Here is a 25,032-nt window from a genome sequence, read left to right as displayed (position 1 = left end):
AACACTAGCGGTGTGGCGTAATTGGCAGAATCGACTGTCAATCAAAATGGTTCCATTGCATTGGTTGAAAGCTCTGGTTGAGAGAATAGTATCCCGCTGCAGGCCGCCAGAATGGTTCCATTGCATTGGTTGAAAGCTCTGGTTGAGAAAATAGTATCCCTCTGCAGGCCGCCAGACGATACTGGGAGAGAGATAGTGATACCATAAACATATTTCTTGATGTTTCCTTTTTTTAAGTAAGTAAAGAGGCCTACAAATACAAACATACACATACAAATATACAGTAGTTTCATTAAAAAAAAATTAAAAATTAAAATTAAAAATTAAAAAAAATTACAAATACTTATATACAAATATACAAATATCGGTATCGGCCGATAGTGTTAGTTGAACAATCGGTATCGGTGGCCAATTTTCATATCGGTGCATCCCTAAGAAATAGTATTAGTATAGTATAGAAATAGAAAGAGTATTTATTGATTTTGGTATTCCTGAATGATATCAACTTCATAGGTTCAATGGCATAGGTTGCCAGCAGTGTTTTAACTTTTTTCTTCCAAACAAGTTATCCAATATCGTGCACATGTCAGGGGAACAGCTAGGCTGTCATTAACATCTATTGTAGAGTAGCGTAGCTTTTGTTCCAAGTGTAGAATTGTAGATTTTAAAATAATGAATATTTCCTAGCTTTGTCTAGCTGCCAACACAATGCTAGATCAACAGCTGACACCAGCACTGGTGTGGATTTTCTATGACACTAATGTAAGGAAATTATATACCATCACACTATCCATTCATTTGACCATAATCACTCGGACATCTATTTACAAACCATAAAGCCACATCCAAGATTCAATAATTTCTTATTCTACTTATAGGCTTATTAGACTGGTCACAGTAATATTGTATTTCAATTTTGAAGCAAGTAGATAATGAAACAAAATAAGTTTAACACACTAGAGCCAATGGCCCAGCATTACACAATAACCATTTGTAGTAGATACCGGAGTCTCATGGCAAGCACAGAGAGACTCAGAAGAAGCTTCTATCCTCAGGCCATCAGAATGCTAAATGACAATAACACTGTAACACTAACAACCATCAAATGCACTCACAGCACACACATCCACACGCACACACTCACTTTAAACAAACAACTCACTGCAGCACCCACTTTACCCACTTTAGAACACCTAAACACACTTTATATTTATTGGTAAAGAATTTGCACTACAACCCATACCTCATTACACCTTACTGTAAATTGCACCTAAATTGTACCTCATCCCATTTCTGCTTTGTTTTTTTTATTTGATTTTTGATTTGATATTTTTTATTTTCGTGTCTTACATACAGATGTATGCCCAGCCCATATGGGCTTACAAGACACATAACAATAAGTATATAATAATATACTTTACCAATTACTTAACAAATGACATAGACCAAGATGGCCATACAAAAAATACAAGAAAATACAATAAAACGTAATATAACACAAGCTGTACTCAATGTAAATAAACAGAAAAGCAAGGTGAATTCAAATACAATTATATAGGATACAGTGTGTTTTGTCTCAGGTGCCATGCCTTCTCCAAAAATCCTGCAAAACCGAAGATGTCCTCCACAAAAAAACAACTCAACATACAGCTCTCAGACTGCCAAAACAAATCTGGGTTTACAATTTGAATTTTTTCAAATAAAGCCCTCCTCAAAGTGGTGTACAAAGGGCAATAAAAAACAAAATGATATTCATCCTCCACCACTCCCAGATCACACAGAACACACAACCGCTCCTCCTCAGGTTTACCCTGAGGCTTTGTACTGTATAGTATATTGTATTGTAACTCTGCATTGCATATATGTACTGAACACTTTTGTCTACGTACTTGACTTCTATTTTACACTTGCTATACTTATTTTATACTTATCTATTTTTGTCTAGCACAGTCTCTGGAGCGTAACAGAAAGAAGTATTTTGTATAAAAGTATTCTGTACTTCTGTATGACAACTAATAAAGAAACTTGAAACTTGAACTTGAAACTTGTATTGCAGTGAGATACAGTGGACACATCCACCTCCCCCTAATCAATTTGCTATTGAAAAGTCAATAGGAAAGGACTGGAGCAGCCTATAAACATGTGTATTGCAGTGTGCAGTGCACAGGTAGCATTAATTGTTTGCACTAATAGCTACCCGAATACCTTCAATATGGGAAATAGGCTAGCTTAAAGGAAAACTCCAACATTTTGGGAAATTAGCTTATTTAACATCTTCCCTGGAGTTAGACAAGAAGATACATACCTTTTTTGTCTCTGTGCATGCATTAGGCTTAGGGAACAGTCGCTCCGTTAGCATAGCTTAGCTTCATCACTGGAAGTGAGTAGGGGCCGGAGCCTGGCGATTGCAGAATACACTCCAAATACAACTCCAAAACGTTCATGTAAACATGTTGTGACCTGTGTATTCACCACGTGGAGAAATAAAAAATTATTGAATTAGACAATTACGTTTTATAAGCAAATATACTTGCCCAACCACTACTGTATGAGCGCAGCCAGTGATTTCAACGTGACGGCGTGTTTGTTTACATTCTCATTCATTCAAAAGATCCGAACCGATTGAAGTTTATAGATACCATGACTTGAAATCCTCTTACCTTGACGATTAAAAGCCTCCCCAATTTAGAAAACAGTAATCCAATGGCTGGTATTGATAATATACTACTAACGCTCGGAGCTAACCAGCAACTGGACAGTCAAGCAGATAACGAGAGCAATGACTTCCTTTCTGGGGGGTTTCAAAATAAAAGAGCGACATCTATAGCAGCGGAAAATGTTTATTTTGTACATTATCTAACGTTAACACGAACCTAAACTAATGTTACAACTAACCTAAAGTTAGTTTAGGTTCGTGTTAACGTTAGATAATGTACAAAATAAACGTTTTCCGCTGCTATAGACAATACTACAGAGAAAGGGAGACAGCTAGTGTACAGAATGTGTAAATGTAAGTGATGCAGGTAATGAGAAATGATTCTGAATGTTGGAACAACCAGCAAGGAGTGAGAAAAGAGAGAGAAATGCACATTTCAGTTAAACATGGAGTATGCGAGGTCATGTAGCTTCCCCCAGTCCCCGCGAACACTGGGATAACATTGAGCGAGCCCAATAGTTCATGTTACCTAGGCTATCTAATGTAGCGGCCGGCCATGCTAAGTGGCTAACGTTAGGCTACTTACGTTAGCTTAGCAATTGGAGTCCATGGTAAAGTCATATAAGTTGTTTGCAGATTACATTACATTACGTTGCTGTGGCATGAACTGCAGGTGGGTGCAACACACACACACACGGGCAAAACTATATCTAATTTCCTTGGTGGAGGTAATTAAACCCTGTCTGCCTTTTGACTATATACCAAAACGTTATATTGTCATCATACTGTATAAGCACACACAAGTGAAGTTTCAAACTGCAGTTGGTAAAGTAATGTGTTATTTCCCCCCCAGATCTACCCAGAGACATGGATGATTCCACTGGACTGAAGGAGGAACCCAGAGACCCACAAGACTTTATACTGAACATCAAAGAAGAGATTCTGGACTTTCCTGACCCACCCAGGGACATTTCTACCAGACTGAAGGAGGAGCCCACAGATGATCAGGACATCTGTAAGTTAAGTTTATTTCTGTGTAACAAGGTGGCTGCTGGTCCATAGAGTCTTAAAATTCACTTTGACTAATTAAAGACTTAAAAAAGCATTAAATAGTCCTCTGTTTGATAAGGTCTTAAATATATATTTATTGAATGCTATAAGCAGGGTCTAAAATGAATGGCAAGCGCCAAATGCCTGGAAAATAATATTTTGGTGAAATCGATAAGTAAAACCTTTATATCACATTACAGTCTTTGGTGTTTGCTATTCGTGTTCTCAGATGTTGACCTTTATCTCTGTCCACTCTCCCGTGATTGGCTGTTGCGTCTGCATTTGTATGGATGGTATAGAGATAGCTAGTTAGCTAACCTGCAAACACCCTGGCTGATGGCTCTCCCTATGTGCTCATATAGCAATTTCTCCTGTTAATCGCCTGTATTTCAGACCAAGTCTCATTCATGATAGTTAACAAGTGTCATTGCAGCCGTCACTTGAACTGCTGATTCGCATTGCAGTGTCCCTCATTCATTCCCTATTCAGAATATAAATGCGCGGAACAATGGAGGCTAAATGGTAAATGGACTGCATTTATATAGTGCTTTTTATCCAAAGCGCTTTACAATTTCTGCCTCATATTCACCCATTCATTCATACACACACCGACAGCAGAGGTGACCATGCAAGGTGCCAACCTGCTCACCGGGAGCAGTTAGGGGTTAAGTGTCTTGCTCAAGGAAAACTTCGACACACTGCCGGGAGCGGGAATCAAACCGGGAACCTTCTGATTTCCGAGACGAGCCCTCTACCTCCTGAGCCACTGTCGCCCCACTGTGTCTGAAATATTGCCAGGTAGAAAATGGTCTTAACGGTACCAATATTTGCGCAAAGGACAATCCTTAAAAAGTACCGGTAGGTCCATTTCACCAAGAGGAAATTGACTATCGTAGATTTATTATGACAACCGACTGCCTTTAGGCTAAATGTTCTTATTTTGCATCTATTTATTTAAAAGCTCTGTATTAACTATGAAACAGAGAACCACCATAATACAACCATGGTCTAAATGACTTCTACCTTGATATAGTCTCAACATGGCCAACCCAACCACAGAAGCCACACTCGTACAGGTAGCACAATACACTATTGTGAAAAGTAGGCCTAGAGGAGCCCTTTGTTCATTACAGACTCTGGCTGTAAGACTATTGTAGTGATTAATATCATTAAGGACACATATTTGTTCACATTAATAAACATATTTGGATATTTAATTCAACCAGTTATTGTCATTTTGCCCTACTGATTATTTTGAACTGACAATATGCATATTATTTACTCATCATAAATACCCACAGTATAGATGGTTTCACTGGAATTGTGTTGCTTTTCCCGTCAGGGGTCGCCACAGCGTATCATCCCTTTCCATCTGTTCCTGTCCTCTGCGTTGTCCTCCGTCACGCCCGCTACCCGCATGTGTGTCCTTCACTGTGTCCATAAACCTCCTCTTGGGCCTTCCCCTCCTCCTCTTTCCTGGCAGCTCCATCTCCAGCATCCTCCTCCCGATGTACCCCACCTCCCTCCTCCGCACATGTCCAAACCATCTCAGTCTTGCCTCTCTCACTTTCTGCCCGAACTGCTCAACATGGGCCGTTCCTCTGATGTAGACATTTTTTATTTTGTCCAACCTTGTTACTCCCAGAGAGAACCAGCATCTTCATCTCTGCCACCTCCATCTCCGCCACCTGCTTGTTGGTCAGTGCCACAGTTTCTAGACCATACAGCATAGCTGGTCTCGCTACCCTGCTGTAGACCTTTCCTTTTACCCTTGCTGGTACCCTTCTATCGCAGATCACCCCTGTCATCCATCTCCATCCGCACCACCCGGCCTGCACTCTCTTCTTCACCTCCCTACCACAGTCCCCATTACTTTGGACAGTTGACCCCAAGTATTTAAACTCGTCCACTTTTGGTACCTCTACTCCTTGCATCTTCACCACCCCTCTGTCTTCCTTCCCATTCACACACATGTACTCGGTCTTGCTTCTGCTCACGTTCATCCCTCTTCTCTCCAGTGCATGCCTCCACTTCTCCAGGTTCTCTTCCACCTGCTCCCACTACAGATTGCGATGTATCTGCGAAGTGCGAACATCATGGTCCACGGGGACTCCTGCCTGACCTCGTCTGTCAGCCTGTCCATCACTCTTGCAAATAAGAATGGACTGATGGCCGACCCTTCGTGCAGTCCTCCTACCCCGACCTTGAACCCCTCAGTCACTCCCACTGCACACCTCACCACAGTCGCACTGCCCTCATACATGTCCTGTACTACTCTCACATACTTTTCCGCCACTCCTGACTTTCTCATACAGTACCACACCTCTCTTGATACCCTGTCATACGCCTTCTCTAGGTCTACAAAGACGCAATGCAGCTCCCTCTGGCCTTCTCTATACTTCTCCATTAGCATTCTAAGGGCGAACAATGCGTCTGTCGTGCTTTTTCCTGGCATGAACCCATACTGCTGCTCACTAATCCTCACCTCTACTCTTAACCTAGCCTCCACTATCCTTTCCCATAGCTTCATGCTGTGGCTGATCAGCTTTATTCCCCTGTAGTTGCTGCAACTCTGTGCGTCTCCCGGCTTACTCTTAACCCTTTCACTGCCACACTACCAAAACGGTTAACCCTTTCACTGCGACAATACACAGAGGGTTAACCATTTCACTGCCACACAACAGCAAGTTAACCCCGGCGACCGTCGGTTGTGTGATAGTAAAGGGTTAACCTTCTGTCGTGTGGCAGTGAAAGGGTTAAAGATCGGCACTAGCACACTTTGCCTCCACTCCTCTGGCATTTTCTAATTTTCCAAGAATTTTCCAATCTCCAGGCCTCCGCTGGTATGTCATCTGGGCCGACCGCCTTCCCACTCTTCATCCTCTTCAAAACTGCCCTCACTTCCTCCTTACTGATCTGTTGCACTTCCTGGTTCACTGCCTCCACACTGTCCGTCCTCCTCTCTCTCTCATTTTCTTAATTCATCAGCTCTTCAAAGTACTCCTTCTTCCTTCTCACCACACTGTCCTCACTGGTCAGCGCCTTGCCCTCCTTATCCTTTATCACTCTGACCTGCTGTGTATCCTTCGCCTTGACCGATCCGGTATGGAAATCAGATTTTTGATCCGCATAATAATTTTGGCAGTTTGGTTTTACACCGGATGCCCTTCCTGACGCAACCCTCCCCATTTTTCCCGGGCTTGGGACCGGCACTCGGAAGTGGCTGGGTTAGCAATATGTTATTATTATATAATATTAGCAAACACTGCAGCAGGAAATAAACTTGGGTCCATTTAGAATGTTTTTGTTGTCAATTTGAAACTGTCTATTTTCACATTTATTGCTTATTTTTATTGCAAAATTTGCCTTAAATGTAATATAAACTGTGGCATTAAAAAGTCTTTAACTTAATACTTGTAGACCGACACCTCAAAGTCTTAGTTTTCTAGTGGACTATAGCAGTCAAACAAGATAACTGGACATTGTCAGCAAACTCCAGGGTCTGTAGCAGCGATTATCATGTTGTAAATGATATACCTTTTTCTTACACAGGCCCTATTTAAACCTTGTCTGACATTAGTTTTAGTTTAGTTTTTTTTGTTTACTCAGTTTATTTGATCAGGGACAGTGCATATCAATCAACAGTTATACAGTTATAAATTAATACAAATTAAAAACTGTAAATATGCCAACATTAGCAGGGTTGCTAGTTTTCAGTTGTAGTCCCTGGGCTAGATGTTTAAGCCAGAAATAAACAGAAAAATAGAAGGACATTAAAGCTAATATAAAAACAGTTTAAAACATATTCTGTACATTCACTCACTAGGCATTCATGCATCTATAAAAAAAAGTGTACAGGGACAAATCAAAGCCCATACGTGTATAAGCACCGTATAGGCAGGCAGTGGCACACATATGGCAGGCACACATATATACATAATCATATAACCACTTAATCACAATCAGGACAGTCAGGCTAGTGGGCAAGCATACAGGGGCTGGGCAGCTGGACTGCGACGTGACTTGCTAATGGTCACAGACCTGATTTTGTAACAGCCATGCTTTGAGTGTGTGTGTGAAGGACCTGAGTGTACTGCGGATGTGTGATGGGATGGTGTTCCAGAACTCTGCAGCTCTTATCGAGAAGGCTGATTTGCTAAATGCGCTTTTCCTCCCTGGGATGATGAAATTTCCCTCTAGCACTGTTCTGGTGAACCTGCTGCTTTCTGTTAAAAAAACTGTGAGAGAGGGTGCGGTTAGGTGGCCGAGCGGAGATTGCGTTCGTCACCAGCCCCGGAGCTGTGAGCTGGATTCGCCTGTTCGAATCCGGCTCACAGCTCCGGGGTTGTCACCAGCTTGGCTGGCCGTCTGCACTAATACAATTGGCTGTATTAGAGGGTGGGAGAAGCTGGCGGGGTGGGTCCTGGTCGTTGTAAACAGCGACTCCTACAGTTCGGTCGGGGCGCCTGCTAAGCGCGGATAGGACTCGAGGGGGATAGTGTGGTCCTCCCACACGCTACGCCCTCTCGATGAGAATCCGCGCTGCCAGGTGAAAAGAAGCGGTGATTGGCTGGACGTGTGTCGGAGGAAGCACGTGGTAGCCTCCACTCTCCCAGATGATCTGACTGTGGGGGGTAAGTGCGCAGCGACCAGGAAGGGACTGGGAATTGGCATACGACTAACATTGGGATGGGAGAAAATCGGAGGAAAATGGAGGGGGAAAAAGACCAATAAAAAAAAGAAAAACTGTGAGAGAGGTGGTGGGGCTAGACCGTGTTGGATTTTATATATCCGACTGGCATCTTTGAGTTTCAGCATGTTTTCCCAGCTTAGCAGGGCATGTTTTTGGAGGATGGTACAGTGGTGGTGAAAGGGTTTCTTGTCCAACACCTTCAGGGCCTGTTTATGAACTGAATGAATTGGTGTCAATGTGGTTTTGCAGGTCTGAGACCAGCTGGTTATGCAGTATGTCAGATGGGACATAATTACTGACTTGAAGTAAAGTTTGGCTGTTTCCATGGCATTCTGGGATGTATTTAAAGTTGGCTATGTTAAAATGTACGGCCTGTGTGACTTTTTTTTACCAGTTTTTTGAAGGTGAGGTTTGAGTCCAAGGTTATTCCGAGGTATTTAAAATCTTTGACTACTTCAAGCCTCTCCTTTGCTGCAAACATGTCTGGGTCAGGTGTTACAGATGATCCAGACTGACCCATACGTGTTTGCAGCAAAGGAGAGGCTTGAAGTAGTCAAAGATTTTAAATACCTCGTTTTGTGTCTTAACTAGCCAGAGCTGTTAGTATCCAGTAGGGCTGCAACCAGTGTTAATCTTGGCAGCTATTTTCATTTTAGTTTTAGTCTTAGTCATGTGGCAAGTGCTCCTTTTTCGTTTTCATCATATTTAGTCATTTTCATTTATTTTTCGTTTAGTCAGTTTTAGTCAACTAAATGTCTGAGCATTTTAGTCTTAGTCAGTTTTTGTCTCAATTTTGTCTTTTTTGTTTTCGTCTAGATTTAGTCGACGAAAACGGATGACATTTTTGTCTATTTTTAGTCAATGGAAAAAAACTTGTCAGAAATAGTCAACATGGAACATATTCTGATTTAAATTGCCTATTTATTTTTTAACCTAGGGGAATCTGAGTCTGCGGCACAAGTAATACACAGGAAGGGTGCACTCACTGTCGAGTGTCGATCTGTGAATGGAGAAATAACTTAAGACAGTCACATTATCTTTCTTTGCCTTGCTCACCTGGCAGCGATTTATTTGAATGATAAATATTAAATAACAGTGTCGTCGTCAGCACTGGCAGCAGCCAGTAACAGTAAGTAACAACATTAACTAACAGGATACTGTCGTAAACAAACACACAGTAGTACAGTAGTAGTTGAACTTGAGTAGATAATAGTACACACAGTAGCAATCTGATTGCAATCTGCTTGCATAAACATATAAAATGATAAATCACAATCTTAGGTCAGTGTTAGAGTGCCACATGGAAGAGGTCTGGTTAGTGGGTTAGTGGTTAGAGGTGGTCTAGGTCTGGTATGGCATCTATTAACCAGACCTAGACCACCTGACTCTCTAACCCCCTAACCAGACCTAGTAGACGTCCACCTCTAACCCCTAAGTTAGGGTTGGTGATGATGGTCAGTGCTGCTGCCTGCCTGCATAAAAACATTATATAAAATCACATTCTGAAGGTCAGTGTTAAAGTGCCACATGGAAGAGGTCTGGTTAGTGGTTACAGAGCGAGGTGGTCTAGGCATGGTTAGGGTAACTTAGGGGTTAGAGTTAGAGGTGGTCTAGGTCTGGTTAGGGGTTAGAGTAGAGGTGGTCTAGGTCTGGTTATGGCCTCTATTAACCAGACCTAGACCACCTGACTAACCCCTAACCAGACCTAGACCACTTCCACCTCTAACCCCTAAGTTAGGGTTGGTGATGGTCAGTGCTGCTGCCTGCATTCACAATTGACTATTTAGACTTGTTCTTGTTCATCTTGAGAAAAGCACTTTTTTCCAATATGTCTCTTGCTCTGTTGCGGCGGCCATTTGAGAGGTAACCAGTTACACTGAAGACACGTTCGGCAAAGGCTTGGGATGCTGGCATCGCCAGGAGATCCAAGGCCAGAGGTTTCAGATGTGGAAACACCATAGGACTCTGAGAAATCCAGAACTCGATAGCAGATTCCTCAACGTCTGTGTTAGCACTAGCAGCCTGGTGGTTGGACAGCCCTTCTTTGTATTTCAGAATCTCCTGTCTAATGTTTTTTTTATCCACTTTTTCTCCCATTTTTCTATATTTTCTCCCATCCCAATTTCGTATCATCCAATTCAACCCTCCCCTGTCACGGACGCTGTTTCTTGCCTCCCACAAGCCGGCTGCAATGTGGACTAAGTCATACATAGCACAAGTCCCCTCCGGTACTTGAGGTAACAGCAGTCGCATCTTTTCACCTGCGCAGCTCGATCTCTCAGTGGCGAGGAGTAACACGTGGGAGGCTCACGCTGCCCCCGACACTTCCTGATTCTACTGCGCAGGCGCACCAACCGACCTGTAGGAGTCGCTGTCCACAACGCCCGATCCCCACCCATCAGTTTCCCACCCCCTAATACGGCCAATGTGTATTAGTATGAACGACCAGCTAAACTGAAAGCAATGTGGAGCGCTGGGCTCGAACAGGCGAGCCCAGCGTCTCCAGCATTCGTGGCGAGCGCCTTGCCCACTACGCCACGTAGCCGCATCTCCTGTCTAATGTTAGTGGTCTTGGGCGTCTTTGGCCTTGCTGGACGACTGGCACTGAAAAACTTGAACCTAGGCCGCTTTGCCGAGGGTGTCTCTCCTGCTGAACCCACGTTTTCCAGTTCCTCCTCATCATCATCGGTCACCTGCTCCACTCGCACTTCCACTCTTCGTGGCATGCTGTGAGCAATGTAGTCTTCTGCCTTTCGTAGAAGATCCTGCATTCCATCGTCTTCATTCTCAATAAGTGTCTCAGCTGATACATGGGGGTCAACAAAACATGCTGCTGCAGCAAGAGGAGAGAACTTGACGGCTGTGACGTCAAGGAAAACGCTGAAACGATTGTGCATGTTGAAAAGCATCTTCTGTGCCAGTGAAGCTGCCTCTCTGTAGGTTCTAGCATGAGCTACATTGAATTCAGACAGATGGCTTCTGAGATCCAAAAGAGCAGGCACAACGAGGGAAAGGGATTGGGTGTCACTTTGCAGCATCTTTGTGTGCTCAGCAAATGGCAGTAGAAGGTCTCGCAGCATGGCAATCTTCTGCCACTCACTGGGCTGCAGGCTGTCCCAGCTCATGGATTCCGCTACCGCTGTGACGTGGTCCTTGAGTTGAAGACAACGCGCCATCATGGCGTGACAACTGGACCATCTGGTGAGACAGTCTTTGATGAGGATGAGACCAGACCTCTGCAGCAAGCGCTCTGTGGCGACAGATGATTTGCGGAACTGGTTGACCAGGTGTCTTGTTTTGTCCAGCAGTCTTCGGATTGAGGGTTCCTTGTTCAGCAGCATGTTTACTACAAGCTGGAGGGTGTGCACAACGCATGGGGTCCTCTCCATTGCTCCATAGGTGTTGGAGCCAGATTCAGTCCTTAATATTTATTTATTTATTTAGTTAAAAATATGAAGCAATATTGTTTGGAAAACGATTTGAAATGAACTTGATTGATAAATTTTTTTATTTGTTATGACTTGGATGTGTGTTGCTTCAACAACGTGGAGGCGTGTCTGGTCCAGCCCATTTTGAACCGGTGATTACAGCACCCTAGTGTGTGAACTCACTTTATCAATGGACTGGTGCGCTAGTAAAAAACATGACACTGGAATGTAAGGCATGCAGCCCAGACGGTTTTTGACCGTCGCAAGCGCTATGGATTTGGAACTTTAGAAATTGGAAACAGGACACCATGCAACGGGAATAAGCCAGCACACCTCCACGTCATCCGGTAGGAACCCATTTACGCTAAACAAAGCTTCAAGTAAATGACAATAAATACTCTTTTCTATAAACCAAACAATTCATCTCATCTGTTTTCTTACGGAAAAGCGCATGCGCGCGTCAACCAAGGCTGTGGATCTCACAATAGGCATAGTCGTACTCGTCCCTACATGATGGAGATAAGAAAAAATACAAATGCATAGTTTAATGATCCATTTATTCTTTTTAACTTATTTATTCAATTCACAATGTTTAACCTTTTAACACTTTGACTGCCGGAAAACGCTTAACAGCGTCATTCCCGGCCATGCTCAAGTTGCCGGAGGACGCTTTACAGCGTCCTTATATCAATATTTCAAAAATCTGCGATCGGATTCATATTTCCCCTCCGCTGGCCTGAGATCCACCAGGAGGACCCACTGAGCTCTCTGGTGGTTCAGGAGCGCCATCTGGTGGCCGATCGGCGCAATCGCTTAACAGGAAGTGCTATGGAGGTTGTGCTGATCGGCCGTATTACTTCCGGGCACTCGCTATAGGTTCCGGGACTCGATCTCGACACACTACATAGCGATCGATTGCCAATAACTCGATAAACAACATGATTTGGACGTATATACCATTATACAAGCTGGAAATGGACCGGGTAAATCTACATCCCATAATGATAAAATTTCTACTCTACGATGATCGCCCAACGGCGCACGGAGACTGGGGTGAGTTTTAGCGTGTAAAATTACCGCCTTCGATACTAACTGCTATGATCAACATTTGACCCACATTAGATGATTGGTATAACGCTGCCCACGGAATTATAAACGCCCCCCTAGCCCATCCGGTCAACATCAGATGATGTGTAGTAACTTCTAGAAGTACGTCTAGTTGGAATTTTTTATATCGCGCTGATTGCCATAAAACTGTATTGCATCATCAATATAATGCATTTGGGGCTATAGATCACGTTCTGGAGAAAGCTGCAGAAAGAGATGAAAACATACTTATACATTAGACCATACTTTACTATGAATATGTGAATGAAAAAGTTTAACGTTGCTACACAATGAACAATACATATAGGACTTTGAATGGGCCCTAATAATGGCAATGTAGCAATAGAATTTAAAAAGTTATAGCCATGCAAAGAAGGGGTACTTCTCCATAGACAAATAGAGCCGGCAACCTATGGTATATCATGAATTTAACCCATGGCAACCAAAGTGTTAACATATTAACTTATTTATTAATATGTATATGAAATTCAATTATAACCAGGCAGTTACCTATTTATTATTATTCGAATGAATATAGAATTATTTCAACTTCAAGCACAGACTGACCCGTCAATGTCATCCTCTCTCCTTCCTGCAGCACATCGTTGTTGTAATGGCATCCTCATTGTGCTCAGAGTCCGACTCCTCAGAAGTTGTGGCCTCTTCTGCAGTACGGAACGGGAACGCAGCCACCATGTTGCTGCTATTGTCAGTGATCCTTGTGAGGATTTTCTCTTTTGGGATGCCCCAGGCTTCTATGCACTCCTCCACAAGCACACTTATAGCTTGAGCAGTGTGGGGGTGAACCATTTCCTTCAGGTTCAGGAGAATATGTTCAGGCTTATTATCTTCTGGGTTGAAATAACAAGCACTGATTGCAATGAAGGATGCAGTGAGACCCTTTTTGGACCATATGTCTAAACCTAAGGTTACTTTGCGTGCCATAGACAACCTGTGCCTGCATTTCTCTTGTTGTTCCACATACACTTTGTCCACCTGGTTGGATACTTTAGTATTTTTTGGCACTCTGAACCTTTTATCAAATGTTCGCAACATCATTATGAAATCCTCATCTTCGACTGTACGTGCAGGGAGTGCTGTGCGGCCGATCCAGGCGGCGACGGCGATGGGATGGAGGCTTTGGCTGTAGTGTCTTCTTGGGTTTCTTCACATCTGCAATCTAAGACAGGAATAAAGGAATAAATAAAGTCAGAAGTCAGAACAGAATATGCAACTTCTGAAAAGTCTAACTCTTTCCACTATAGGTCAGAGGTTACGTAGGTAGTAGTACCTGGGCTGGGAGGAGGGACTGTATATTCTAGGGTGACCAATGACCATATTGTGATTTCCAAAAAAGAGGACGGTGCCCACAGCCTCAACTCAAGATACTTAAAGTTGACTCAAAGATGCCTTATAATTTTAATATATTTAAACTTTTAAAGTATGCCTGCTCAGTCCTGAGTCCTCTATGGATATAAAATTATTATTTATTTATATAAATTTTTTATAAATTATATCTCTATAACCAAAGTTACTCAACATGCTTTATTATGCCTAGTAATCTGACAAATCTCAAGAAAATAACTTAAAAAGCAACCTATAAATAACAATAGCTCTTTTCTTTCAAGCCTTACTAAATATGAATTCATGCTCTAGTCTAAATAATACCTCTTTCTGTATAAAAAAAAATGCACCTTTAAAAAATATAGCTTCGTATCTTTTCAATGTAATGTAAATTATAACAGTAACCTCAGTCACAATGATACGAATTAATAAAGTACAGTCACAGACAGTACGTTAGCTAGGTGTCACGTGGGCACTGGGCACTAGTACATCTACTAGCAAGTTACAACAGATGGGCTAATCCACCACAAATGGCTCCATGATATATACTAGTCCATACAAATTCACTCATATGGTGCACTGCTAAAAGCATTTTTACATTTAGTCACAGGATGTACGTTAGCTAGGTTTAAGCGTACTTATACTTTGTGAGCCAACCCCGGGCCCTGTGAGCCGTCACGTGGCTACTGGCTAGCGTTAGCATCAGGGGGCTAGCTAGTAGCTAGCAAGCAAGTTACAACTTACAACAGACGGGCTAATCCACCACAAATTCACTCAGTCATATGGTGCTAATGCATTTTTACATTTACCTGGATTTCCTTGTGGAATGTCTTTAGATGGCGTTTGAGATTAGAGATTTTTTCCCTTCATCCGATGACCACATTTCTCCCCGACCTGAGCGGCCTCTCCTCGTGTTTCACTTTTTTCAACAATACATTCTGTCAGTCCTTCGAGCTTTATATATCTAAAGTATGCCCAGAGGTCTGGTCTTCGTTTTCTTCCAAGCCCACGGGATAATTGATCATGTTGCTCTTGGTTCGCGTTCGCGGTCGCCATTGTCTGGCTGAGTGAGGGCCTGAGGCGGGGGGCATCACTCAGCTGAGCAGCTATTTGATAATGCAGTAATGCCACCTACTGGTCTTTCTACCTCCGTGCTTGTGCTGTGTCAGGAAAGAATGAAAGCCCCATGTGCCTGGTCACCTGCCTGCTGCAGAGACTCACATCACAGCCGGAAACGGAAATACTGAAATAATAATTCGAAAAGTTAGTCGACTAATCTAAAAAAAACTATATAAAAAAAAAAAGAAAATTTATAATATTTTTTTTTGCACTACCTATCCTTGTGAAAGTGGCTTCTCAGCTCTGGTCCAGCTGAAGACAAAGCAGAGGAACAGATTGGACATTGAGCATGACCTCAGAGTTGCTTTGTCTACCATCATCCCAGACTTTGAGACTCTTGTCAGGAGCAAACAACATCCCCAGTTATCCCATTAGTTCCCTGGGATGTTAAGCTAAGAAGTCTGCTAAGAAGGATATATTATTTATTATTATTATCATTATTATTATTATTATTATTATTATTATTATTATTATTATTATTATTATTATTATTATTATTATTATTATTATTATTTATTATTTATTATTTATTATTTATTATTTATTATTATTATTATTATTATTATTATTATTATTATTATTATTATTATTATTATTATTATTATTATTATTATTATTATTATTATTATTTTATTGTGTTTTTAGCCCTAGTTGCACTTTTGTTGCAACCCCAGTTATCCCATTAGTTCCCCCAAACTTACTGTCGGTCTGTTATGTTAAGCCAAGAAGTCTTCAGCTAGACCAGAGCTGAGAAGCCACTTTCACAAAGATTATAAAAAAAAAAAAATTATATAGTTTTTTTTAGATTAGTCGACTAACTTTTCGAATTATTATTTCAGTATTTCCGTTTCCGGCTGTGATGTGAGTCTCTGCAGCAGGTAAGTATAGCAAGTATACATTTTTTTTATTTATTTTTTAACGACTAATCGACGCAAAAAGTCTGCGTCAACGAGTTTTTATGATCAACGTCGTCGATTATGTTGACTAATCGTTGCAGCCCTAGTATCCAGTATGAACAGCATTACATAACATTAGTTTTGTGTCTAACTAACCAGAGCTGTTAGTATCCAGTATGAACAGCATTACATAACATTAGTTTTGTGTCTAACTAGCCAGAGCTGTTAGTATGCCGTATGAACAGCATGGACTCTACTGATCATCTTACCAACATCATTGGTATGTAGGAGATGGTGTTAGGTGTGAACAATCTTAAATATGTCCTAAAGATGACGCTGGTCAGAGGTGGTACTACAAAGGAATTTTGATTCTTGGGAGTCACAAGAATCGAATGTAAACCTTGCCTGCCATCTCAAATGAGCTGTTACATATTGTTCTCACAAGTCTTCAGCTAGGGCTGCTCGATCATGACAAAAATCATAAACACAATTATTTTGATTGATATTGAAATCACTATTATTAAACATGATTTCTCATTGATGGCACCGCTTTCTGAGTAAAAAAGCAGATAGGATGATATACTTGGGCTCAATTATAGTGTGGATCATGTATCAGTGATAGTGTAAGATTCCCCAAATACTTCACTGTCGTTTTGCAAAGCTTGCCTATTGTGTGAGTCTTATCAAGTTCCATCTTCTCAGAAGTTTGTAATGCTGTTTTTAATTATTTTTACACAAACCAAACGTTTTGTTTAAAAATTATTATTAAATAAACAAATTGTAGTCTATATTTATCGTAACGATAGGTCATACAGACCCTCATCTGTACATTTGTTTGCACTGTTTATTCTTTTCTGTTATCTTTTTATATTCAGATACAATTTTATTTCCAACTGTATATGTATTTCTTCTATTACCCTGCCCATACCTGTACATCTTATCTTAAATTCTTACTCGGATGAGCATAATAAACAAAGTAGTAGGCTATAAATACTTAGTTACCATCTCCCTCTGCCCCAGGTTCACCCAGCGACCTACTGATTATTAAAAAGGAAGAGGATGAGGGCACACTTGACCCACCCGGGGATATTTCCTTTGAGATGAAGGAGGACGACACAGACCAGGATATCGGTATGTTACTTTCTCTTTCTACCATTCTCACATTTAAGAGAATCAAGAATCAAGAATCAAGAGGTTTATTTCAGGGGTGCACAATAAAGATTTTTTGATATCGATACCGATAACTTTCTACTCCTCAAGGTCGATACTGATAACCGATATATATATATTTATTGTATTATAATATTTTATTTTTAATGTATATTCCTGTAGTTTTGACCTAACCAGATTTATCATGACATGAGCGTTACTACTATGAACAAAACAAAGCCAAGAGAACATTTTTGACTCTTCAAATAAAGTGACTATATTTATTTTTCCAAATAAATATAATTTGAGTCAATCACAAAATTCACAATCCGTCAATGTCATTCAATGTGTTTCCCTGAACAATGAGTGAACTAAAAACCAACAGGTATTGTGCTTTGTCAGTAGGGATGGGTACCGGTACCTGTGAATCGATACCGGTACCCAACGGTACCTTTTTTCGGTACTTTAGTCTCTAAAAAATCTACCTACCTCAGTTGTGAAAAGAAATAATCCAAACTTCAAATAACCACATTTTCGACAGTTTTCGGCTTGCCATTCCCCCGACTGCTTTGTTGTTGAATCAAGTCAAATCCTAAGTAAGCATATATTGTGCGTGTGAACGTTGACATGAAAAGAAAAAAGTTTAATAAAAACTATTTATTATTGGAGCTATCAATAATTTTATCGGGATGACGTCATAATAGCTGATATCGGCCCGATAATTATCGTGCATCCCTAGTTTATTTGTCACATACATACCAGGGCATACAGTGAAATGTGGGTGGTCATGCTCACATTGATTGTGCAAATACAATAAAAAAAAATAGGCATAGAAAAAATTAAATAGGTAAGACACAAGATATGCATGGTAAAAAAGACATGCTAAGTTCCTGAGAAACTGGTTCCTATATACACTACTATACAATATACAATTTACAATTTGAACTCAGTACCTCCTTCCTTTAAAGTGACTTTCTATTTTTTAAAGTGACATTTTGTTTAAAGTAGAGGTGGGCATAGATACATTTTTTTAATCTAGATTAATCTATCTGCAATCCTGGATTTAATTAACCCTGCCAATGCAAATCAACTGCTCCAGTGGAGTTGCTCAGTGGCCAATGGTGTCAACTGTGGTTGTACTGGGCAGCTCCCAGGTGTGAATGGAACTGTGTGAATGTGAAGCAGGGCGTTCCTGAAAAAGAGCATCTGTGCTCAGCGAATCTACCCTGGGTAAAAAAAAGGTAAAAAAAGAAAAGAAAATGTAAATTTTTTATTTTATTTTATTTTTTTAGATGAACTGCGTCAATTATATTATCGCGCGATACTAGTATCACGTTAACGCCGTTAACGGCCCAGCTCTAGTTTAAAGTGATTGTTTTAGCGGTTGCCGCATGAGTGTTGTGTGTGTGTCTGTGTGTGCTCATGTGTACTTGTGAGTGGAGAGTTCAGTGTTCTGATGGCCTGGGGGAAGAAGCTTACCTGACCGCAGCTGCTTGAACATGCTGTTGTTGGGGTGGTGGGGGTCTTTCATAATTCTGCAGGCTCTGGATTTGCACCTCCTGTTATATAAGTCCTGCAGGCAGGCACGTGCACACATAGACATGAAGGGGTGCCCGGGCACCTGCCTTTTTCATTTTTCATTAGAAAGTGCCCTTTTTATGCCCCCTTTTTTTCTTTCTTTTTTTACTGTTGCACATATAGATAGACTGTCCTGCCCTTCCAAATGCAATATGTCACGATAGAATCTAAATATTTGGTAAAGAAAGAGAGAGAAATGCCCCTACCCCTCTCCTGGAAGGACCTATTATTTACGCATAGCACGTGGGTGGGTGATGATGAGATGATGTAAACCGCGCGCTGACAGCCGGGCCAGCAGTGCACTGAACACGAAATTGATATCCAGCTGTTGAGCTCATACTCGAGTCGAGACCTCTTTTTTTACAGTTACTATTTCAACTTAAAACAAAGCAAGAGTACACTTCATCATCAGGTAAGGTATTTGCCCAACAAAATAAAATGTCGGGTTTGCAGTGCACTGTATAATCCGGGCATGCCTTGTGAAGTTGTGATTGTCCGTGCTTTTCTCTCATGCAATCAGGCAGGCAGGCTAAAAGTGGCAACACTGCACTTCCCCCATACTACATTTCTTATTATTCATACCGCGGTGGCATTGCATTATCTCTTTACTTTATGCTTGATCACATTCTCATCTCACGGTCTCAGCACCTCACTTGCAAGATGCGGCTCTCGTGAAACACATTGCCGCCTTGCCGGATCACCCCTCCCCAGCCCCTCCCTGTCTGTGCTAGGAAAATCACTTAGCATACTCTGTCTCTGTCTCTGTCTCTGTCTCTGTCTCTGTCTCTGTCTCTGTCTCTGTCTCTGTCTCTCTCTCTCTCTCTCTCTCTCTCTCTCTCTCTCTCTCTCTCTCTCTCTCTCTCTCTCTCTCTCTCTCTCTCTCTCTCTCTCTCTCTCTCTCTCTCTCTCTCTCGCTCAATAACAATAGCAATAATAATAACAATAATAATGTATTATTATTGTAATTATTATTATAATAATGCAATAAATTATTAATTGGTAAAATAGTTATTTCAGCAGCTGTACATTCTGAGTTTAAAATATTACCATCTGTAATTAAACTGGATTTGTGTTAATTATGCCTGCAGAAATATGCCCAAAAAAGAAAGATATCAGAAAATGAAAGAGAGAGAGCGCCAGGAAGCAGCTAAGGGTAGCAGGTATATGAATGCCTGGCTAAAACCAACACCTGAGAGAGTGGATGAGGCTGTAGAGCAGTGCTTCTCAAACTTTTTCTGTCAGGCCCCCCTTTGGCGGACCAAAATATTTTGGGCCCCCCCCCCCCCCCCCTCGCCCCAACAAAATAGTCATGAAATGGGCCATGTTTAAATTTATTGAAATAACACCAATATCGTGACCTTTCAAATTGGCCCTATATTTTGTTTTCAGAGCTGTCATGGATGAAAAGCCAGCTTCACACAGATACTGTATGTGGTGCTGAATGGTATCAACACCTTAACTGCTGCATCATGAGATACTTGGTGGGCCATGAGATGAGATACTTGGTACTCAGCACCACACTCTGAAACTAGCTCTCTAGGTGGTATCAGATGAGATTTCAAATTGTTCTTCCAAGAGTTTGGATGGAGATGTGTCAGGAAGCTTTGTCTCAATGTTGTCTGTAAAAGTTTTTTTTATCCAGAATAACTTGGTGATCCTTTTCTGTGTTTTATTAAATAATGATTTTCAGATTTTGAGAAATGGCATTTTCATGGAGAACAGTGCAGCTGCAACAGATAGCACTTTAGTGATAATTTTCTGTAATCAAATCTTTTTTTTTTAATAAATCTCAAGGGCCCCCTTGTCATGCCTCTGTGCCCCCCCTGGGGGGCGCCCCCCCCACTTTGAGAAACACTGCTGTAGAGGAACCTGAGAGAGAGGAGGAGGAGGATGTAGAATAACCTGAAAGAGAGGAGGAAGATGTAGAAGGACTTGGGCCTACAAGCAGGGGGTGAAACTAGAGCCCGCCAAGCGCCATTGGCGGTCAGTTTTTACATTTGGCGACTACCACTGAGAGGTCTGTCCGCCATGTGGCGGGCAATCAAATAGTCATGTGAAAACCGAAAATCATGATCCAATTCTTAGCGGAGTTCTCACTCGCTGTCTCGGCACAGGCGCATTGCTGCTCCTACCCCTCCTGCACCTGTTTCTGTATGCTGCATGTAAACAGAGGCTATTGCCTCGGACAGTCACCGTGACGTTAGTCTAGTCAGTAGGACCTTCGTGAGATAACGTTAGCTACCGTTACAAAATGACCCAGTCAACTATTCACTTAGTTTAATACATGAGGCATTGTGTAACGTTATCCAGCCGGCTAGCTACTGATAGCTCCCGACATCAACAAATGCTCCAGCAATAGTCCAGTGCATAATACCTCCGTTGGCTAGGTAGCTCACGTTAGCCCACGTTAGCTCACTAGTCACTATGAAATGTCCCAGTAAACTAAATAGTGAACTGAGGCGTTGTCCCAACGCCATCCAGCAGTAGCTACAGATAGCTCCTGACATCAATGTCATACAACATGCGTATTCGAGCCCCTGGCTTACATCGCATGAGGGCTGCTGAATAGGGTCCAGCTGCAGCGCAGGACAATCCTTGCATGCTGAATGTAGAGTTTAGGACCCAGCTGCAGCGCCGGAGAATCCTTACATAGCTGGAGGCCACTCGAGTATACACACAGACAGTGGAGCTGTTTGCAGACAGCAAGGTGGCGATGTCTCGCAGATAACACAATCAAGTATGATTATATAATATATATATTTTATTAAAAAAAATTAAAAAAGAAAATTTGGCGGGTCAGAAATATGCTTGGCGGGTAGATTTTTCTCATCTACCCGCCACTGGCCGGTGAGTCAAAAAGTTAATTTTGTGCCCTGCCTACAAGTAATGTAGAAGAAGAGGTCCTATCGAAAATTGCACTCTTAAAGTATCCTACAGATCCTGCCCACCAACAAGCTTTTGATCTCAAATGTAATGCCAGTTATGTAAAAATGTGTGTTGATAGAGGACCAAGTCAACCTGTACTTAGATGTCCCCAAAACAGAGATGGACGTTCATTTCAAAGAAATTGGTATACTACCAGGCCCTGGTTAGAGTATTCACCAGACAAGGACACAATGTACTGCTTCAGCTGTCGGCTTTTCCTTGGAGAGAAGTACAGCAAGTCTGCTTGGAGAGTGGCTGGATTAAACAGTTGGAGAAAAGGGCTTGAATCTATACAAGAGCATGCAAACTCAGAGGCCCACCTAACAAGCATGGTGCGATGGAACACATACAAAAAGAGTGCTTGTCAAGCAGCTTTTGATGTGTCAGATGTTCAAGGCAAAGCGATAAGAGAGCGAGAGAAACAAAATAACATTTTGACCAGATTGATTGACATCATTTCATATCTTGCATGACAGGGAAAGGCTCTCAGGGGTGATGATGAGTCTACTGAAAGCTCAAACCAGGGCAACTTCCTTGAACTTGTGAAAATGTTCAGCCAATACGACAGTGTACTGAAGCTACATTTAGATCATGTCAAAGAGAAGAAAGTTGGAAAGAAGAAGAGTTGGGTTTCTTTACTCTCAAACAGGACACAAAATGATCTCATAAAGGCCCTGGCCACATTCACTAGAAGAGAGATAGGGAAAGAGATGAAGGAGGCAAACATCTACTCAATACTTGTAGATGAAACAACTGATGTGTCTCACTGTGAGCAGGTATCCTTTGTTGTTCGTTATGTGTTTGAAATGAATGTCAAGGAGCGCTTCCTCCAGGTCTGTAACGTGTCCAGAACAACAGGTGAGGAGATGGAGAAAACAGTCCTGGACTTGTTACAGAGCAATGACCTAGAAATAGAAAGCATGCGTGGTCAAGGCTACGACGGCGCAGCCAACATGAGTGGGCAGTACAAAGGACTGCAAAGTAGAATACTGCAGCACAATGCCATGGCTCTGTATGTTCATTGCCACGCCCACTGCCTTAATCTAGTGCTCGTTGAAAGTGCAAAATCAAGCCTGCACTTTATCACCTTCTTCAACCTTGTGGAGAAGCTCTGTGTTCTTCACTGCCTCCACAAAACAACATACAGCATTTATAAAATGCCAAGAGGACCTGCACCCTGGAGAACGTGTGATTCAACTTCAGAAGCTCTCGGACACACGCTGGGCATGCAGGGAGAGAGCCCTGAAAGCCCTCAACAAAGTGATGGATGCTGTGGTGAAGGCCCTCACTGATATCACCGACCAAGAGCCTCCAGATACTTCTGCTGGGGATGCAAAGATGTACATTAAAGCCGTTGACTTCGAGTTCTTCCTTTGCCTGGAGATTGCCACGCCAGTTTTCAGGTCACTGCACACATGCTTCCAATGCACTCCAGAATCAAGGTATTGACTTGTCGACGGCTTATCACGTTGTTTCTGGAGTGGTGGATACCCTGACTAACGGGAGGACAGAAAAACAGTTTGCCAAACTGTACAAGAGTGCCACAGAGAAGGCAGAAGCTGCTGGAATCAGCATCCCCATAGTCCCCCCAGGACAACAAAGACAGAGAAAGGGGCCTGCCAGGTACAAACAAAGCTCCACAGCAGCCACAGAGAGTCACGCCTTCACAACAGTGGAAGACTACTACAGAGTTAAGCTCTTCTACCCATTCCTTGATGTCCTCTCTCAGGAACTACACAGGAGGTTTAGGTGGGATGGGGAGACACAGTCGAACAAGATCCTAAATGCACTCCACAGTTTGACGAAGGCCAGCAACTGGGCAGGTAAAGATGCCATGGGTCCTGACTCTGCTGAGGCTGTTCACACACTGTGTGCATTCTATGGAGGAGAAGAGGAGAAGCTGAAAACAGAGCTCAGGTTTTTTCCACGCTTATTTCCCAAAAACACTCGCAGTAAAGGGGATACAACTCTCAGAGACAACAGCGGACATGACATCTTTCCAACACTGGTGGAAATGATAAGAACATATGCCACCATTCCAGTGTCCACAGCAACAGTGGAGAGGTCCTTCTCCAAGCTCAAACTGGTCAAATCAACACTCAGAAGTCTATGCACAGAAGAGAGGCTCTCTGATCTCCTCCTCCTTGCTATCGAGAAAGACATCCCCATCAATCACAACGAGGTGATTGACATCTACAGGAACATGGCCCCCAGAAGGTTGCTGCTGTAAGGGAGGAAGAAGGTACAGAAAAAGAGGACACAAGCTAGCAATACAGGAAACAAGCTAGCAATAATAATTGTATTTACAAACTTAAAAAAGACAGATTTTCTCAGTCTTTTCTTTTCCATCGTCATGTTATTTTATTCAACAATAAAAAGCTTAAAAAAATAATAAAAAAGCCAGTGTTTGAATATTAAATTGTTGGACGTATGGTCTGATGCAGATGGCCGAGTAACTATTGCTAAAATAGATTACTGTAACAGGAAAATCGCTTTGGTAGCGGCTTACGCCCCTAATCTTTACGACGCTAACTTCTACGCTTCACTCACTAGAGCGATGTTAGATCTCCCTGGGTATTCATTTATAATTGTTGCGGATTTTAATGCCATCTGGGATCCCTCGATTGATAAATCTAGTCTCACCACATCCTCTGACCAGAAACAGGCCTCGAAAGCACTACAGGCTTTGGCCAAGGATACAGGTGTAAAGGATCTGTGGCGATCACTCAACCCAACGGCCCGAGAGTACTCCTTTTTCTCAGCAAGACACGAGACATTTTCTAGAATAGATTGTTTTTGCATTCCCGGGCCTAGACTATTTGATAGCTTTGACGTTGAATTGGGACCCATTGCACTGTCGGATCACAACTATTTACTCCTAAAGGGCTCATTCAGTAGAATGACTTCCCGAGCCCTGCTAGATTTTTCTCATCTACCCGCCACTGGCCGGTGAGTCAAAAAGTTAATTTTGTGCCCTGCCTACAAGTAATGTAGAAGAAGAGGTCCTATCGAAAATTGCACTCTTAAAGTATCCTACAGATCCTGCCCACCAACAAGCTTTTGATCTCAAATGTAATGCCAGTTATG

General features: G+C 42.1%; 1 protein-coding gene across 1 annotated transcript in view; it reads left to right on the top strand.

Moving 5' to 3' along the window:
- Nucleotides 1–25,032, top strand: part of LOC311240102 (uncharacterized protein) — a 50,879-nt gene that overhangs the window by 13,619 nt on the left and 12,228 nt on the right. The window contains exons 2-3 of the mRNA XM_084328629.1: nucleotides 3,510–3,671; nucleotides 17,314–17,424. Of these exons, the coding sequence (XP_084184755.1) occupies nucleotides 3,524–3,671; nucleotides 17,314–17,424 (259 nt within the window). The 5' untranslated portion in view covers nucleotides 3,510–3,523. The remainder of the gene's footprint in view (nucleotides 1–3,509; nucleotides 3,672–17,313; nucleotides 17,425–25,032) is intronic.

Source organism: Notolepis coatsorum (genome assembly GCF_963971535.1).
Source record: "Notolepis coatsorum genome assembly, chromosome: 1".
Classification (NCBI taxonomy): Eukaryota; Metazoa; Chordata; class Actinopteri; order Aulopiformes; family Paralepididae; genus Notolepis; species Notolepis coatsorum.
Note: the sequence above shows the minus strand (reverse complement) of the source record. Positions and strands in the feature narration are given on the sequence as shown.